This window comes from Phyllostomus hastatus, unplaced genomic scaffold (assembly GCF_019186645.2).
Source record: "Phyllostomus hastatus isolate PE091 unplaced genomic scaffold, TTU_PhHast_1.1 phas_scaffold_93, whole genome shotgun sequence".
Lineage (NCBI taxonomy): Eukaryota > Metazoa > Chordata > Mammalia > Chiroptera > Phyllostomidae > Phyllostomus > Phyllostomus hastatus.
The window spans coordinates 34,134,073-34,151,357 of record NW_025334042.1 but is presented as its reverse complement, the minus strand read 5'-3'; the positions used below and the strand labels follow the sequence as shown (position 1 = coordinate 34,151,357).

Sequence of the window (17,285 nt, the reverse complement as noted above, 5' to 3'; positions counted from 1 at the left end):
GAAAACTTTCATGGAATAGTCCCCCAAATGGTATTATGTGATGGAGAGTGGGTAGAATGAACTAGTATTAGGAGTCAGGAAAAGTCCATTTAGCCCTAATCTGTAACTATTAGCAGGAAAATATAGGCCACACACTTGAATTTTTTGGACCTCACTAAGTGTAAAATGTAAAACTTCTTCTCTATGTTGCTGTGGTTACCAATACTGGGATTCTGTAGCCAGGTGAGAAGTTTGGCACACTTTCTCCGAAGAGGCCTTGGAGATGGGCAGTTATTTTCTTGTTAAATTTGCTTCTGTTCAAGGTTGGGAATTGGGCTTTGCAGACTCGGTAATCTAATTTTGTCAATGTATTGAGAATAGAGTCATCTCTCAGAGGCAAATTCAGTTTATGAAACTTAAATATAAAAACAGAATGTTAATTATTAACTTACAATGAGAAATTTCTCTGCTGGAGAATGGAATACTGAGTCCATTCTGTCCCTAAAGGCGAAACAAATGGTAAACCACATTATGATCAGAAGGTGTGTGGTGAACATGGAGTTAGAATAGAGTTATGTAAATTGAGTTTAATGACATTACGGTGAGAGTGCATGTTCCTTTCACATTATAGACATAATTTTGCCAAGAGGACTGGAATAATTTAAAATGTTGGTTTAAGTGTCATCTTCCCAGGATAATACTTAGATGACCTTTGTGAAAATTTTTCTAACTTTCCCTTTAAGTTTCTGGGGTGCTGATTAACTGTTCTTCTTTCTGATTGTTTGTTTTATTTCATTAAATATGTTAACTCGATAAATTAATGTTTTATATGTATTTCAGGCCTTCTGGCTTTGGAATAGTTTTCACTTATTTAGGAGACAACATATCTATATGTTTTGATCACTTCTGTAATGATTCTTCTGATAACTTCTGTTTTTAAAGCAGTTTCCCAGTCATTATATTATTTGATTATCATAAAATTTCTTGAGGAAGGTAGTATTATCTTGATCATTTTCTAAAGGAAGAAATCAAGACCCAGTGATTGTACTGGAATTCTGAGTTCTAAATGTAGAATTGGGATGTCCCTAGTTATTTTTTAAAGATTTTTTAAATTTATTTTTAGAGAGAAGATAATGAGGGAAGAAAGAGAGGGAGAGAAACATTGATGTGAGAGAGAAATATCAGTCAGTTGCCTCTTGCACAGGCCCCGACCAAGGATCAAACCCTCAACCCAGGCATGTTCCCTGACTGAGATTTGAACTTGGCAACCTTTCACTTTACAGGTCAACACTTAACCAGCTGAGCCACATCAGTCAGGGTGAGATGTTTCCACTTATTAAAGTTCAATTTTTCCCTCCCTATTCTATGCTTTCTCACGAAGAATGGCTTGAGTTCCCGTAAAAGGTACACTGAAAAAAAGTAAATATATATTTAAGGTATTGATGCACCTCTGATCACAGTTTTTTCTCCCTGAACTATACCTTCATAGATAATAAAATAAGCGTTAGTCAAAGCAGTGTAAGCCAACTGTGTGTTTTTGTTGTTGTTAATTGTAGTTGTAGGAGCATGTTGCAGTTGATTATCACTTTTTTTTTGGTGAGATAAATACTTAGTATTTTAAAGTTCAGGTTGACATTACTCTTAAACAGTTTGTAAGGCTTCACACTCATTCGTGTGTTTTTTAAAAAAGTATAGGGTTATTATAATTTTTATTTTTTGTTTGTTTTAGTCTTTATGCTTAAAGAGATTTTGATATTTCACTGTACTCTGATGACATACATTCCTTAGACAAAGGCATATCCCTCTGTTTGGTTTTTACTTTGAGAACTGCAAGTTGTACACAATTTTCAATGTATTTTAGCCCCACATGGTTCACTAATTTTAATGAGTATGGTAATAGAACTTTATTTAAACTACATGCTTCTGGATTTGGCCCTATACAATTTCTTGGAGGTAATACTACGAAATTGTTGTCTGACAGCTGCTATTATCTATTAGGTGCCTAAAAGCTGATTTTAAATTGTTGGAGAGATGATACAATTACATCCAGCAGAGGTTAGAGATTTATGATATGGAGATTGCTCAATTTTGCTTTTTCATCCCCATTTTGGATTATTGTTATATAGACATAGATAACCTGGTTTAAGAATATGATGGTATGTTATTTTATCATATTGATCAAAAAGGCTGGTCTGCTGCTGTTGAAAACTGTTATGATTATGAAGTTTATAAAAGCTACGTAGATGTATTATCCATATATATTGTCATGTATTTGTGTGTTCATGACTAGAAACACACATATGCAAACATACATATACATGGAGAGAGAGATATGTGGATGCTGGTTAAACTTTGATGGGAATATTTAAATGTAGCATTCTGGGTAGTATAGATGCTTCAGATGTAAATGTGGGCAAAATCCCCATAGGCTCTAAGGTGAGCAGTACCATTTGGATACAATGATACTTATGTAAATTCTGAAAATTATTATGGGGCCATTTATTTCATCTTAGGAGGTTGAGTCAGCTTCTGGCAAATAGGACTGATGTTTTAATATACTGTTGATACGTTGCTATGAAACTTTTTTTGGACATTTCTAACCTTATGATTTAGATAACAGAAAGAGAAGAGAAAATATTTTAAGTTCAAGAAACATCATAATTAAGTCAAAAGTTTTCACCATACATTATAAAAATCAAGAGGGGCATGGACAGACAGAAAGAAAATGGTAAGAATAGTAGAATAAGAGAAGAAAACTGCTATTGAAAAAAGAAAAGTATACGTGGAAGGGAGAATAGAAAAGAATCTCCATAGTTTAAAGAGAATGAAAATTGTAGCAAGTTTTATATTGAAGGTTTAAAGAGCGAGAGGAAAGAAGAAATAATTGTGACCTGCATTTTGCTAATATTCACATACTATAATTAGATTCCTTTGCCATTTGATTAACTGGGAGGGCAGAAGTGGACTTTCAGCTAGTTTTGTTTTGCTTTATTGGCTTTGTTTTCCATTGGCAGTTGGATGTAGTTAAGTTTATTTGAGGACTGCTGGTTTCTATTGTTTTAATTGGCATTGTTAAATTACTGTATATATAGTAGCTTTCTTTTTTAAGCTTTCTTTTCTTTTTAAGCTTTTACTAACAAGTAATTTTAGTTGCTGGTATGATTTAAATATACATTTTATTGAGAAATTTAGTTTTATTAAATTCTTAAGTTTTCCTCTTCTTTTTTGTACTTTATGCTTTTATTATTAAGTGGTTTGTTTCCTTGTTTTGTATTTTTGTTTATTTACATACTAGAACACACATTCCTACACAGGCAGACAAATCCCAAACCCTACATGACTTTAACTTTTTTAATGCATTTTTTTGTCTTTGTGATGTAGAGAACGTAAGCTTTACAGGCAAACAGACATGGAATTTGATTATGACTGGAGGGTCTTTTAGTTGTGAGATTATGGACATAATAGTTAAACCCGAAATACTAGGTTCTTTATTTATAACATGGGTATTATTATAAGGATTGAATCAGTCGGCACACAAACATATTTTGCATAATGCCTGGTACAAAGTATAGACTCAGTCAATGACAGTTCTTTCCCCTTTAGTTAGTTAGCTTAATAAATCTAAGCTATTGTTTTTGGTCATGGAGAAAAGTTTTTAACTGAAAATTATGCTTTATCTACATTCAGCACAAATTTCTAGTTTATCTGATTCTGGCTCTGTTCACTGTCTTTGAGTTATTTTATATTTTACAGCTCTTTATATATTATAGATAATTGATAGACATAAAAATTCTGTGGTGTCTAGTAGAGTTTTGATTAACTTCTTTCCATCCTTTGGAAAAACGTCTTACTTCAGTTTGTAATTTATTTAACATTGCTTTACTCCTCATGAATTAGTTCTATTTTGACTTTCCTTTGAAGTGATTATAACTTTTGCCCAGTTCCCTCATTGTATGAATAGAATAAAAAATCACATGTATTTATTTTATATGGAGTCAAATTTTACCTTTGTAGGAAAATTATATTTTTATATTACATTTAAAATATTTAGTATTTAAAATAATTTCCAAGAAATGTCTAAATACGTCCTCAAGGATAAATTGGTTTATTAAATGCTTATTAAGTGCAATACACTAGTATTTTATGTTAATCATTTGATATTTGGGATGTTCTAACAGTGATAGCAACTCTACTAGCAATGACAAGTGTTTTCATAATATCTAACTGTTTTGTTTATTTTTAGAGGAGGGGAAAGGAGGGAGAAAGAGAGAGAGATACATTGATGTGAGAGGGCAATTTCAATCAGTTGCTTCTCAAATGTGCCCCAGCTGGGGACTAAACCTATAACCTAGGCATGTCCTTGAGTGGGAATCAAACCGGTGACCATTTGCTTTACAGGACAATGTTCTACCAACTGAGCCATGCAGAATCAGGGCATATCTAACTAGTAAATACTTTAGATAAGGCTTTATGTTTTTATTATTTGTTTCAATACCAATATGATATTATTAGGGCAAATTTTCTACTGTCAAGGATTGCATTGTATCATTCGTTGCATAGTGTCTTGAGTTTGGTGTCACACTGCAATTGTATTTTGAATGAATGAACAGATAAGGAAGTCCAGAAAGAGCACAAGCACATTTTTCCCTTAAGTGTCTCATCATGTTGTAATGAGTTTTAAAAGAAATTTTTTCTTTTAAATTTAGGTATAATTGACATGTAGCATTGTATTGGTTTCAGGTATACAAAAAAAATTGTCCAATATTTGTAATATTACAAAATAATCACAGTGTAGTTAACATGTGACACCATATATAGTTTTATAATTGTTTTTCTTGTGATGAGTACTTTAAAAATTTCCTCTCTTAGCAACTTTCAAATGTAAAATACAGCATTATTATATTCCCATGACTTATTTATTTAATAACTGGCCATCTGTATCTTTTGATGCCATTTACCCATTTTTCATCCACATTTCATGTTATACCTCTGACAACCACCAATCTGTTTTCTGTATCTATGAGCTAGTTTTCTGTTTATTTGTTTTTTGCTTTTTTTCTTTTTTTATTTGTTTTAATTCCACATGTGAGATTATGGTATTTGTCTTTTTCTGTCTGACTTATTTCACTCACTGTAATACCCTCAAGACTCATTCATGTTGTCACAGATGACAAGATTTTCTTCATTTTTGTGGCTGAATAATATTCCACTGTGTGTGTGTGTGTGTGTGTGTCTGTGTGTGTGTGTATACCAAATTTTCTTTATCCATTCATCTGTGGTACACTTTGGCTATTTCCTATCTTGCCTATTGTAAATAGTGCTGCAGTGATCATGGGGTTGCAATTATCTTTCTGAGTTAGTGATTTTGTTTTCTTTGGATGAATACCCAGAAATAGAATCACTGGATCATACGGTAGTTTTTTGAGGAATCTCCAAACTGTTTTTTCTCTAGTGGCTGCACCAATGTACATTCTCACCAACTCTTTACAGGGTTCCTTTTTCTCCATTTCCTCACAAACACTTTTTATTTTTTTGCTTTTTTGATAATAACCATTCTAATAGATGTGAGGTGGTGTTTCCTCGTGGTTTTCACGATCATTTCTGATGGTTAGTGATGATGGGCGCCTTTTCATGTGTCTGCTGCCCATATGTATGTCTTCCTGAGAAAATGTCTGTTCAGATTCTCTGCCCAGTTTTTTATTTTGTTTTGGCTATCGAGTTATGAGCGAACATTGTTGTGTGTGTGTGTACAGAGAGAGAACTAAAATGGCAGCATGCTTTTATATATATATATTTACAGCATGCAGTGTGTATGTGTGTGTGTGTGTGTGTATAACTAAAATGGCAGCATGCTTTTCTACCCTTCTCTGAATTGAGTATATTACCATTTATTTGGGATCTGAATCAAAAGAATATACAAATAATGGGGTATTTCTGGCATAATTGTTTTTTATAAGAGAACAACTAATAAGCCAACTGAATGATATTTATTTAATAAACATTTAATATGTGTCACTGATAAAATTCTGCCTAATTCTCTCTGTTATATCTTCACACATAGAAATCCAATTGGTTTTTATTTATTTATTTATTTATTTATGTTTATTGGGGTGACATTACTTAATAAAATATACACAGATTCAGGTGTACATTTCTATGATACATGATCTGTATATTGCATTGTGTGCCCACCATGGAAAGTCAAATAATCTTCTATCACCCTTTATCCTGTATTATCTCCTACCCTCTTCCCTCTATACTGTTGTTTGTGTCTATGAATTTCAGTTTTATATCCCACATATGAATGGAGTCATATAGTTCTTAGCTTTTTCTGACATACTTAATTTCATTTAGCATAATATTCTCAAGGTCCATTCATGTTGCTGCAAATGGCGATATTTCACCCTTTTTATGGCTGAGTAGTATTCCATAATATATCCATACTGCATCTTCTTTATCCAGTCCTCTATCAAAGGACATTTTGGTTGTCTCTGTATCTTGGCCACCATGAATAGTGCTGCAGTCAACATATGGGTACGTATATCTTTGTGAATAAATGCTTTCAAGTGTTTTGGGTATATCTTGCACATTAACTCCTTGTCAGAGATATGATTTGCAAATATTTGCTCCCATTAAATAGGTTGCCTTTTAATTTTATTGTTGGTTTTCTTTGCAGGAGCTTTTTAGTTTGATGTAGTCCCACATATTTATTTTTGCTTTTGTTGCCTTTGTTCTTGGTGTCCAGTTTCCATAGTCTCAGGAGCCAAAAACTGCCTCAGCACATCACTTTGCATGTCGCTTTACTTAATATTTTGGTGTCTTTTCCTGCCTCTTAGTAAATTGTTTAAGCAAAAAGTTACAAGGAAAAACAGTCTCAGATTTTAGAAAGTAGCTTGGCTTAAGTGTATTGATGATTTTGAAATATTGTATATTCTTCAAACTTGCTAGACTCATTAGATAATAGTCTGTATTTTATTAATTTGTTTTTTCATTTTATTTGCTTTTTTGATGCTGTGAGATTTTCTTTCTGCTGTGATAATAAAGAATCAAGGTTGATTTAAATAGCTTATTTTTTATTTTCCTGTTTAAAAACTTATATTAATATGATATTTTGTGTTGATCATGCTAGCAATGGATTATGAGAACTCCACCTCTGTTTGTCTTGCTTAGAAATTAAAAGCTTTTATATAAATTTGCATAATTCTAAAAATTGCTCATTACAATTTGATATGTATGGTGTTGCCTACACAGTCCTTACCAACATACTGTTATTTCTCAAAGAAACACACTACTATTTCTCAAAGAAACAAGAGGAGGTGGAGCTTTTCTTTATAGAATACTCTAGAGAATAGTAAATTGGATTTTTTTTCTTAGTTTCTCTTTCTGCTAGTTCATTGTTGGTGTACAAAAGTGCCACCGATTTCTGAATATTGACTTTTTATCTTGCTACTTTGCCAAATTCACTTACTAGGTCAAGTAGTTTTTTGGTGGAGCCTATAGGGTTTTCTATGTACACTATCATGTCTGCAAATAATGAGAGTTTTACTTCCATCTTTCCAATTTGAATGCCTTTTATTTCTACTTTATCTGATTGCTGTGGCTAGGACCTATAGTATTACGTTGAATAAGAGTAGTGAAAGCAAACATACTTGTCTCGTTCATGATATTAAGGGAAATACTTTTAGTTTTTGCCCATTGAGTTAGGATGTTGGCAGTAGGTTTTTTGTATATGGCCTTTATCATGTTGAGTTATGCTCCCTCTATTCCCACTTTGCTGGGTGTTTTTATCATGAATTGCTGCTGTATTTTATCAAATGCTTTTTCTGCAGCGATTCCACTGCTAAAAATATACCCTAAGAATTACAAAACACCAGTTCAACAGAACTTATGCTCCCCTATATTCATAGCAGCACTATTTACAATAGCCAAAATTTGGACAAAACTAAGTGCCCATCAGTAGATGAGTGGATCCAAAACTGTGGTACATTTACACAATGGAATGCTGCTCAGCAGAAAGAAAAGAGGGAATTCCTGCCTTTTGTGACAGTATCGATGGAACTGGAGACTATTATGCTAAGTAAAATAAGTCAGTCAGTGAAAGACAAATATCATATGATCTCTCTTACAAGAGGAATCTAGTGAACAAAATAAGCTAATGAGCAAAATAGAACCAGAGTCATGTAATCATGGAATAAACTGACAGCTGTAAGTGGGGAATGGGGAGGTAAGGACTGACTGAAATAAGGAAAAGAACATACATGAAGGACCCATGGATGTGGACAGTGGTGTGGAGATTGACTGTGGAAGTGGGGGTGGAGGGGGTAAAGGGGGAAAATGGGACATCTGTAATAGCATAAACAATTAAACATCAAAAATGAAAAAAACAAATGTGTGTTATTTAAAGAAAATAATACTCTAGAGAATAATTTTAAGGTAACTAAAATGATAGAATTTCATCAATTATATAATTCCTTTTTTATTAAGAAAGTGACTATTCCTGTTTTTTTCATTTAGCTTTTTAAAACTTTGATATAGTTCTTCTTAAATCTTGAATGTAGATACCTTAGATATATCTGGAAACCCATTAAATTATATGATGCATTTTTAAATTGTAAATCAAAGGACATTCCCTGTAGGGAACCCTCCAGGGATAGATAATATTTTCTATAAACACTGACTTTTACACTGTTTTTTTCAATTAAAAATAAATCTTTTCATTTATTTTATATTTACTAACAAATCTTCATGTTTTGGTTTATTATTTGGATCTTCCTCAATTCTTGTATATTCTGTGTTTTCCATAAATGAGTACTTTCAGTAAATAATTGATCTTCAAAAATCTCATGAATGAGCACTGAATGGTAAAAGTGGGTTCCTATGTATACCTGAAAATAAATCAGGGTGTTAGAGGATTTGAATGAGATGACAAGTTGTGAAAGATAATCAGCTGCTTCTAATGTCCCCCGCCATGTGATCAAAAGAATGGTGAAAAAGGGTGCCTGGCTCGGGTAAGAGTGTTTGAATGAAAATTACAGACCAAAAATATTTTTTAAGTTAAAAGTTAAAAAACTATTACCATTTTATTGTTCTCCTCTTGAATTATTTAACTGTTAACAGAGGTAAACAGATTTTTTGTGTGTGTATAGTGAAATGCATGGATGTTTACACCTGTTTCTAGTTTAGACTCTACAGGAGTTATTCTTATGGAAACAAAACAGAGCTGACCACAGGCAGAATTACTGGAAAAAATTGCATATTATTTGGAAACTTGGTGTCCTTTGCTGATGTGGTGTTCTGACGTAGTGGGCATTTTTTGTGTTTTAGAAGAGGCCCATCAGTGAAAAATGATATATCCAATGAATTTGCTAATTGCCATTACAGAGTTAAAGATGAACTGCCATTAATTGCACTTTTGATTAGCATTATAGCTGTAAAGGAGTATATGCTGACCTTTTATCCTCTAAGTCCTAGGAAATTAACATTTGAAATGAGGCAAACTGTCTCTTAAGACTTAAAATATGCAGCAAGCAATCAAGATAGCAAAAAAACAAGTTTTGTACTTGCTACTTAAAAAATTTTGGCTGAGTTTGGTGCTGTTGGGTATACTTGATCCTCTGAATTTAAAGTTTTTGGGCATGACAACTAACACCAGTCAACTTTTAATAGACCACAGAATATTATAACATTTTGAAACTTTAAAAATTGTATCTTCTTGGCTAGGTGAGAATATAATTATATTTTACATATTGGAATTTGTAATTTTCTACTAATCTTAAAATTTTCCATATGTTAAGGAAACATGTAACACATGTATAGAATCAAAATTCTTAATAATATTTTGGTTCTATATATGTGAACAATATTTACCAGTATGTATCTTCTGAGGGTGAATTTTGTTATTGCATTACTAGTCACATAAAATTCAGTGAAGATGTGTGTTTTCGAACATAGCGAAAAACTTAGAGGTTAAATGAAAAAATATTGTTTCCATTTAGAGGGTAATATGTTTATATGTTCTCGTTTCTTTCACAGCATCACTTAGTCATTTTTCATTTCATTTTATTTATCAAATTAAACAAATTTTTGAAAAACCCCATTAATTTCTCATACATTGAAAGCACATGTAAATTAGTCATTTTAGGTTCAACTTTCCTTATGCCTGGAATAAGTATTGATGTGACTAGCAGGATGTCAGAAATACTTGTAACTCTGAAACTTGTTTACTGGTCTAGAGTTGATTTTTGGCATCTTTTCACAAAAGCATCATTTCTTCAAGTAACCTTATTGGTCCCTATTAGTCTTTAGTTTAGATTAGGTTGTTTTCCCCCTAACTTATATATTCAGAACAAGTTTTGGTCTGTGGGAATATATAGCCCATGGAAATGTAGTACTACAACCAGGAAGGGCATTGAAACAAGAAGTCTTCAGCATTATATTTTTAAGCATGTCTATTTCATATTTCTTATATTTAAGAATTGCACCCGTGAATCTACAGTTTAACTTAAAACAATCACATTACCAGTTCTAGTACTCTTCTGCCACATTCCTGTGCTTTTCCCCAGAAGAAACCACTGTCCTAAAGATTTATTATCACTTTCTTGATTTTGTAAAAATCATTTTTATATATATGTAAATATTTATATATTATATATATAAAGAAAAGAGTTTTGCTTATGTGCCTTATAAAAGTGGGTTAATACTATGTGAATTCTATGCGATTTACTTGTTTTTATATTATTTACCTTATCTAATGTAAAAAAGGATAGTATTACATCATTTTGAGATACTTATCATTTCCCCACTTTCAGACGAGGAATCTGTGGTTTAGATGGGTTTGTGTAATTTGCCAAAGGCTGCATAGCAGGTAAGTTGCTATTGTTGAAATGTAAAATCATTTCTGACTCTATAGCTATGGCTTTTACTCGAGCAGTATTATTGTGAGGTCACAGAGATATGAAGCAGTATGACATAATCAGTAACCGTTGGTAGTACAGTGTGATTGGAATAAAGTCAGCCCTTAGTGGTATCATTCTAGTTTGGACAAATAGCTCATTGAGATGTTATAAACTAAAATGGGAAATATGAAGCAAAGCATGTTTATTTAATAAGATGATGGGTAAGTTTGATGTATATACTAGGCAGCTATATGTATCTGGAGGTCTGCTGAGTGGTTAGTGCTAGAGATATGAATTTAGGTATCATTAGCTTATAGGTGAAAATTTAAATAATGGATTTTGAAAGAGGTAAGAATAATGTAAATATTGAGATCAGAGCATGAAGGAAACAGTGAATTTTAAGACTGAATGGAGAAAGAGACTGGAAAGAAAACAAGAAAACGTAGTCAAAAATTAGGAGGAAATCAAGGATATAGTAGTACCCAGATGCCAAGGGAAATTGCAAGGTAAAGGAAGAATCATTAGTATTAGTGTTCTGGAGAACTAAAGAAAGGTAAAATAAGAAGTTCATTTTATTTAGTTCATTTTATTTAATAGCAATTGATAATAGTCTTTTTTAAAAATTAAAATTAAAAATTTTTTTTAAACAACTGATAAGAGTCTTAATTGAAGAGATCAAGGGGAGTGATGAGGGCTGGGTGACGAAGAAAACTGACAAGACTCATTTGGAGATAAAACAGTTGGATTTGAAGGGAAAGTGTGACAGGTGGTAGTAGCAGAAGGTGTGAGGTGGAGAATGCCTCTCTTGCCCTCTTCCTACTTGCCTCCCTCAACCTCTTCCTTTCCCTTCCACTTTTTATCTCTTTACCTCCTTCCTCTCTCCTTCCCTTTATGCTACCACTTTCCCCTTCTGTTTCTAATATGACATACTAGATCATTTAATGTTGTAGTTTGATAATTTAACTTGGGTCAGCATGCCATCTTGTCTTAGATTTTGACTGTAAATATGAAAATGTAAAGATATTTTAAAATGTTCAGGTGTTAGATCAGAATGATATTTTTAAGAGTTTCTTGATTCAGGATCATAGTCATACATACCTTTTATGCCTAGAAGTAAACATACTCCTCTAATGAAATTTAATCTTTGAAATAATAATGAGAATGATATCAGCACAGTGCTAAAATATTTACATATTTTTTTGGTCAATTTATGCCTCGTAGGTAAATCTATGCCAACTTTACAGATGAGGAAACTGAAGGAAGTAAACTTGCCACTTGCTCTATACCTGGTGTGGCAATTAGGGTCCAGTCCATGGTCTTAATAACAAGACTGTATTTCCTCTTACTATATACGATAGTATTGATTTCATACCTTTAAAATTAATTAATAATATGTTTGTTATGAATTAAAAAGAATGTTTTGACATTTCAGAGAAATCTATTAACATATGGACTAGTGAAAATAGTCATTTATTTTTTAGAAATTACTTTCTTAGAAATTTCTGAAAAAGATATATCAAGTACAAATATGACTTGAAATTCTAGTTTTCTATATTTTAGTTAAAATTGTGAAATTTTTATGGGATAATCTAGAATATCTTATCGAGTATGGAACATACTATTTTAAAAACACAATGTTGCTGTAAAAGTGTAGATAACTAAAGGATCCCATAGGATACCAATCAGAAATTGATGTATTTTCTAGTTTATTAATACCTAATGACCATGTAAATATTTTTCTTCAGGCAAAAATGCAATTTGCATTGTGAGCTGCCTTCCAGAAATTATGGTAGAACTTCGCTGACGTTGCCACTGATGCCAATGTGGAGTAAAGGTCTTTATAATTTAGAAAGTCAGAACATATAAATGGATTATCGCTAAAAATAATTTACTCTTCTTAAACTTTAAAGCACATAATAAGGTCAATGTATTTGAATTTTTAGAAAGAACATTTGGAAGTAAAGTAACATAAATACAATCTGTTTATTTTGCTCTCATCAATTGGCTGTCCTTTTGTGACTTTTGTTATTGAACCAATCACAATCTAATGTTTTGTTGCAAAACTAATTACAGAATTGTTAGAAAAAACATTGGTTTTCTAAAAAAAAAATTCAGTAAACTAACATTGACTTTAATATGAAAAATCTCTTGTTGAAAAAGAAGTTAACACAGAGGCAGTTGCTATTAATTATTTTAAAGTAATTCTTTTCCCCTTAGCTCACTTTGTTGTAATAAATAATTGATTTGACTTGACTACTGAGGTCATAAGCTCATTGAGTACACAAATGCTTGTCTTGCTCACTGCTGTCTTCTCAGTGCCTAGTTAGTGCCTGTCTGTGTCTGGCACTAATAGGTATGCTATTGCTTTTTGTTAACTACCTTGATAGGTGATAGGTTTGAATGCTTTCTCTGAGTTGGAAATGCACTTCCTATGGTAATGTGTTAGATAGACACGCAGGCATTATTATTAAATTATTCTGTTTGCCTGGGTCTCATGTGGAAATGTCATGTTAAATTAAGAAACACTAGTTTTAGATTTCAGGTAATAGTTCTTCAAGAATAGTTACGGAATCCTCATTTTCAGTCATTTTGCTTTTATTTCCCTTACCTTTCCCCCTTCCTTCCCTCTGCTATCTTTCTTGCCTTTAACCTGTTCTTTCTTTCTTCTCCAATCATCATTTTGTTTGTTTGTTTTCCTTTAGTGTCTGGAGTCCATCTTTCTCCAGCTTCTCCTGCGATTGTGCTGGACCATGACCACTCTTCTCCTTCAGGTGGCTGCCTCTCTTCTGAGCACATCGTTTCATCACCAGAGATGACACATGCCGACAACAGTGTTATCAGCCAGACTGTTCCGAAAACACCGGTAAAGGCAGTCATATTTTTATAGGACATTTGCATGCTTAAAAGAACTGCATACTGACTTAATCAAAGCTTTAGAATTTTTCTGATTTCTTTTTATATCTTTCCTGAAAAATATTTCTGTAGACATTCTAACTTTGAGGCTAATATCTAAAATTTAAAAAATGGAATAATGCATTTGTTTTGTGGAACAATTGCAAGGTATTTAGCCTTAGTTACCAAAATATGGTTTGAGTATTTCATTTATTAAAATTGATTTAGTTTTGCATTTCAAATCTTCAACTTCAAAAGGGAAAGTAAGAACAAAAAAAAGAATATTTCTGTCTTCAGGGATGCTTACTATATGTTTTCAAGTATTAGAATGTTCTTTGCAATTTTAGAGTGAAATCCAAAAAGGTAACAGTTCTGGAGTTTATTCACTCAAATGTTTATTGGTCCATGCATCATGCTACATGCTAGATGTTGTCCAGATTTCTCAAGGGCTCTACACAATTGAGTCACTTTTATATACTAGAAAGTGATAATTAATGAGAGATTATTGATAAATTTCAGTCTGATTTACAATGTAAACACAAGCAAATTCTGGGTGTGTGTGTAAATCCAAGGACTGGTGGGTATCAGATGTGTCTATACATAATTACACATTTTCAAGCATAAGAAAAAGTTTTCAGGTTTCAGTGCTTTGTTTGCAAAGTAATAAATACCGCTTTAAACTCTAAAGTTTAGAGGAAATTTTGTGTCTTACTGCAAAGATCAGGTTGTTGTAACAGTTTGAGGTCTTCTGTTGATTTACTTAAAGGGTGAAATAATTTCGGAACCCTTGCTACAACTTAATTTCCAAATGTGGTTTCTAGTGCCCTTTGGATGTTTTCATTATTGGTGTAGTGTAAACTTTTCCCTCTTGTATATTTTTTTTTAATGTGGTTCAGATTCAGCAATCAACACACACTGATCTGGATATCTCACTTTTTCCATTGGGTTTAACTGATGAGAAAAGTAATGGAACAATTGCTCTTGTGGATGATTCTGAGGATCCTGGAGCCAATGTATCAAACATACAGCTTCAGCAGAAAATTTCAAGCCTGGAGATGAAACTCAAAGTTTCTGAAGAAGAAAAACAGAGAATTAAAAAGGTATATTCACATTTTCCTAAAAATAAATGTTTGAATTTTACATTCTGGAAATTGGATATAATCCCCGTCTCTGATTACAAACTCATTAGTACATGGGAAAACATATTCTCCTTGGCTATAGTTTTAAACCAGTCATTTGAGTTTATCACTTAGAAAGTTTTGATAAGTAATCTCTTGTCTTAAATGTGTACTTTTAAAGATATGAACATCTTTTACTAGATTTATTTTCTAACTAATGCTTTTTTTCTAGTTCTTATTTACCTTGAAAGTAGGTAGTATTGTTTTTCTTATATAGTCTCGAAGATTAGTAATAGTTTATCCCCAGCTATTTACTTACACTACACTTGCTCCTGTGTGAAGTCAGGTGTCATGGGGTATTTGACAAGAGTACTTACACAGACAGCTATTTTAGTACATTATTTATTTATTTATGGTCTTACTTCTCTTTCCTGCAAATTTATCTATAAAAAGACTGGAGCAAATTTATAGAAAGTATATGTTTAAATAGATTGTGTTGATTGCAATTAGTTTAGATGTTTTATTTATTTATCAGCATGAATAATTTTAGTGTTAGAAGCATATAATCTATAGTAATATTGAACTTCCTGTGGGCTTTTTTCTTAACGAACATTTTCTGGTATGTTCATTGAAAAAACTAAGTGTATTTCATGCCATTACATATTACATAATTTGTGGTTGGATTTCTTTTTTAGGATGTGGAACTGTTGCTAGAAAAGCATAGTGTCTTGGAAAAAGATTTCCTTAAAGAAAAAGAGCAAGAGGCCATTTCTTTTCAAGATAGATACAAAGAACTTCAGGTAAACCATGTGTGCTTACAAATAGCATACAGGCCTTTTGATGAAGTATGTTAATATAATTTCAAAAAGTGCTCAATAAATACTCTTCAAATAAACAATCAGTATGTAAAATATTGACCAACATGGATGAAATTGATGATAAATGTCATTGTGAAGAGTATCTGTGAGAAGCTGTGAGGGTTAGTTGTTTGAGACTCAGTTTAGTGAAAAATATTCTGCTTCTGATGGATAAAATTTGGAATTCAGACAGTCTCATTTTTCTTATTTGTGATTTATTTCAAAAGAGTTTAGAATCTTATAAATCCCAAATTGAGATATTTAACCTTTTTCATATATTGTAATTAATGTCTCCTTTTCTTTGCCTCCTCAAGTTTCCTTAATAAACTTGTTTTTTTCCTGTTCTTCCCCCTCTCAGTAAATGGCAACTCTTTCCACTTGCTGAGGCTGAAAATGGCATTTACCCTTTTTTGTACTTACTCCATGTCTGTTCCCTCAGGAAAAGCTGTTGGCTCTACTTTCAAAACATCCAGATTTTGACTGTTTGTCATTATGGTCAGTGCTACCAACCTATTCTAGGCCATCCTTATTTCTCCCTTGGAATACTAAAGTATCTTCTAACTAATCTTTATGCTTCCATTGTTGCCTACATATAGACTGATCTCTACCTTGCAGCCACTATGATCTCTTTAATACTTAGAGCTGATTGCCATTTCTCTGCTCTGAAACCTTTAGTGTCTTCTCGTCTCACCCAGACTAAAGGTCAAGTGAGTCCTTCAATGCCTGCACATGCCCTATAATCTCCTTTATGCTTTCTCCCTATCTTTCCCTTGCCTTTTCTCATTTTGCTTTATCCCTATCCCTGAAAAGTCTTCTTTTAATTTTCTGCATTTTTTTCTTATTATATATCATCCTGGACTTCAGGCAGGTATCACCTTATCACCTTCCCAGATAAAGCTGGTATCCCCTGCCAACTTTTCTATGCTACGTTTCTGTTTTCCTCCTTAGCACTTTTCCATTTGACCAACTTGTTTGCCTAGGTTATTTTAATAGTCTCCTAAGTAGTCTTCTAGCTTCTACTCTTGTTATTCTTCTTAATGAGTCTTTATTTCAGGAGGCAGAGTAGTCTTTTTAAAATGTAAATCAAATCATTTCCCAGCCTCAGTTCTCATTCTCCTTCCAGTGTAAATCCTCTGGTTTCTTCATCTTTTCCAGTTTACTCCGGGTCTTTACTTACACTGCACTTTGTGATAAGGGCCAGGGGAATGTGTGCGTCTCTCTGGGGGGCATTCCTTGGCCGGTGGAGTGGCCAGTGGAGGGAAATGGTTTATGATTTAGTCTTAGTCTCTCTGCCTGGAATGCCTTACCTCTAGATATTTACATAGCTCTGTTAAAAATGAGGCAAAATGTGAAAATAAGGAAAAGGCTGAAGTAGTGTGTTCTTTCAATATTTGTGGGAACATCATTTAATAGACCTACTCAAGGATTATGTAGGAGAATGTACTTTGTTTGACTCATGGTTTATTGATATTACATGTTAATTATATTTTTCCCAAAGACAGTGCAAACAATTTCTGTTTGTTAGAAAAGATAATCCTACAAGA

General features: G+C 32.6%; 1 protein-coding gene across 13 annotated transcripts in view; it reads left to right on the top strand.

Annotated features, from left to right (window-relative positions):
- Positions 1-17,285, top strand: part of CCDC91 (coiled-coil domain containing 91) — a 275,641-nt gene that overhangs the window by 78,107 nt on the left and 180,249 nt on the right. For 7 of the 13 annotated variants that reach the window (XM_045829841.1, XM_045829835.1, XM_045829836.1 and 4 more), the window contains 5 exons: positions 10,788-10,843; positions 12,620-12,708; positions 13,577-13,737; positions 14,663-14,866; positions 15,580-15,684. In XM_045829841.1, coding sequence (XP_045685797.1) covers positions 10,788-10,843; positions 12,620-12,708; positions 13,577-13,737; positions 14,663-14,866; positions 15,580-15,684 — 615 coding nt within the window. The remainder of the gene's footprint in view (positions 1-10,787; positions 10,844-12,619; positions 12,709-13,576; positions 13,738-14,662; positions 14,867-15,579; positions 15,685-17,285) is intronic. The other 6 variants (XM_045829842.1, XM_045829843.1, XM_045829844.1 and 3 more) reach the window with 3 other exon arrangements.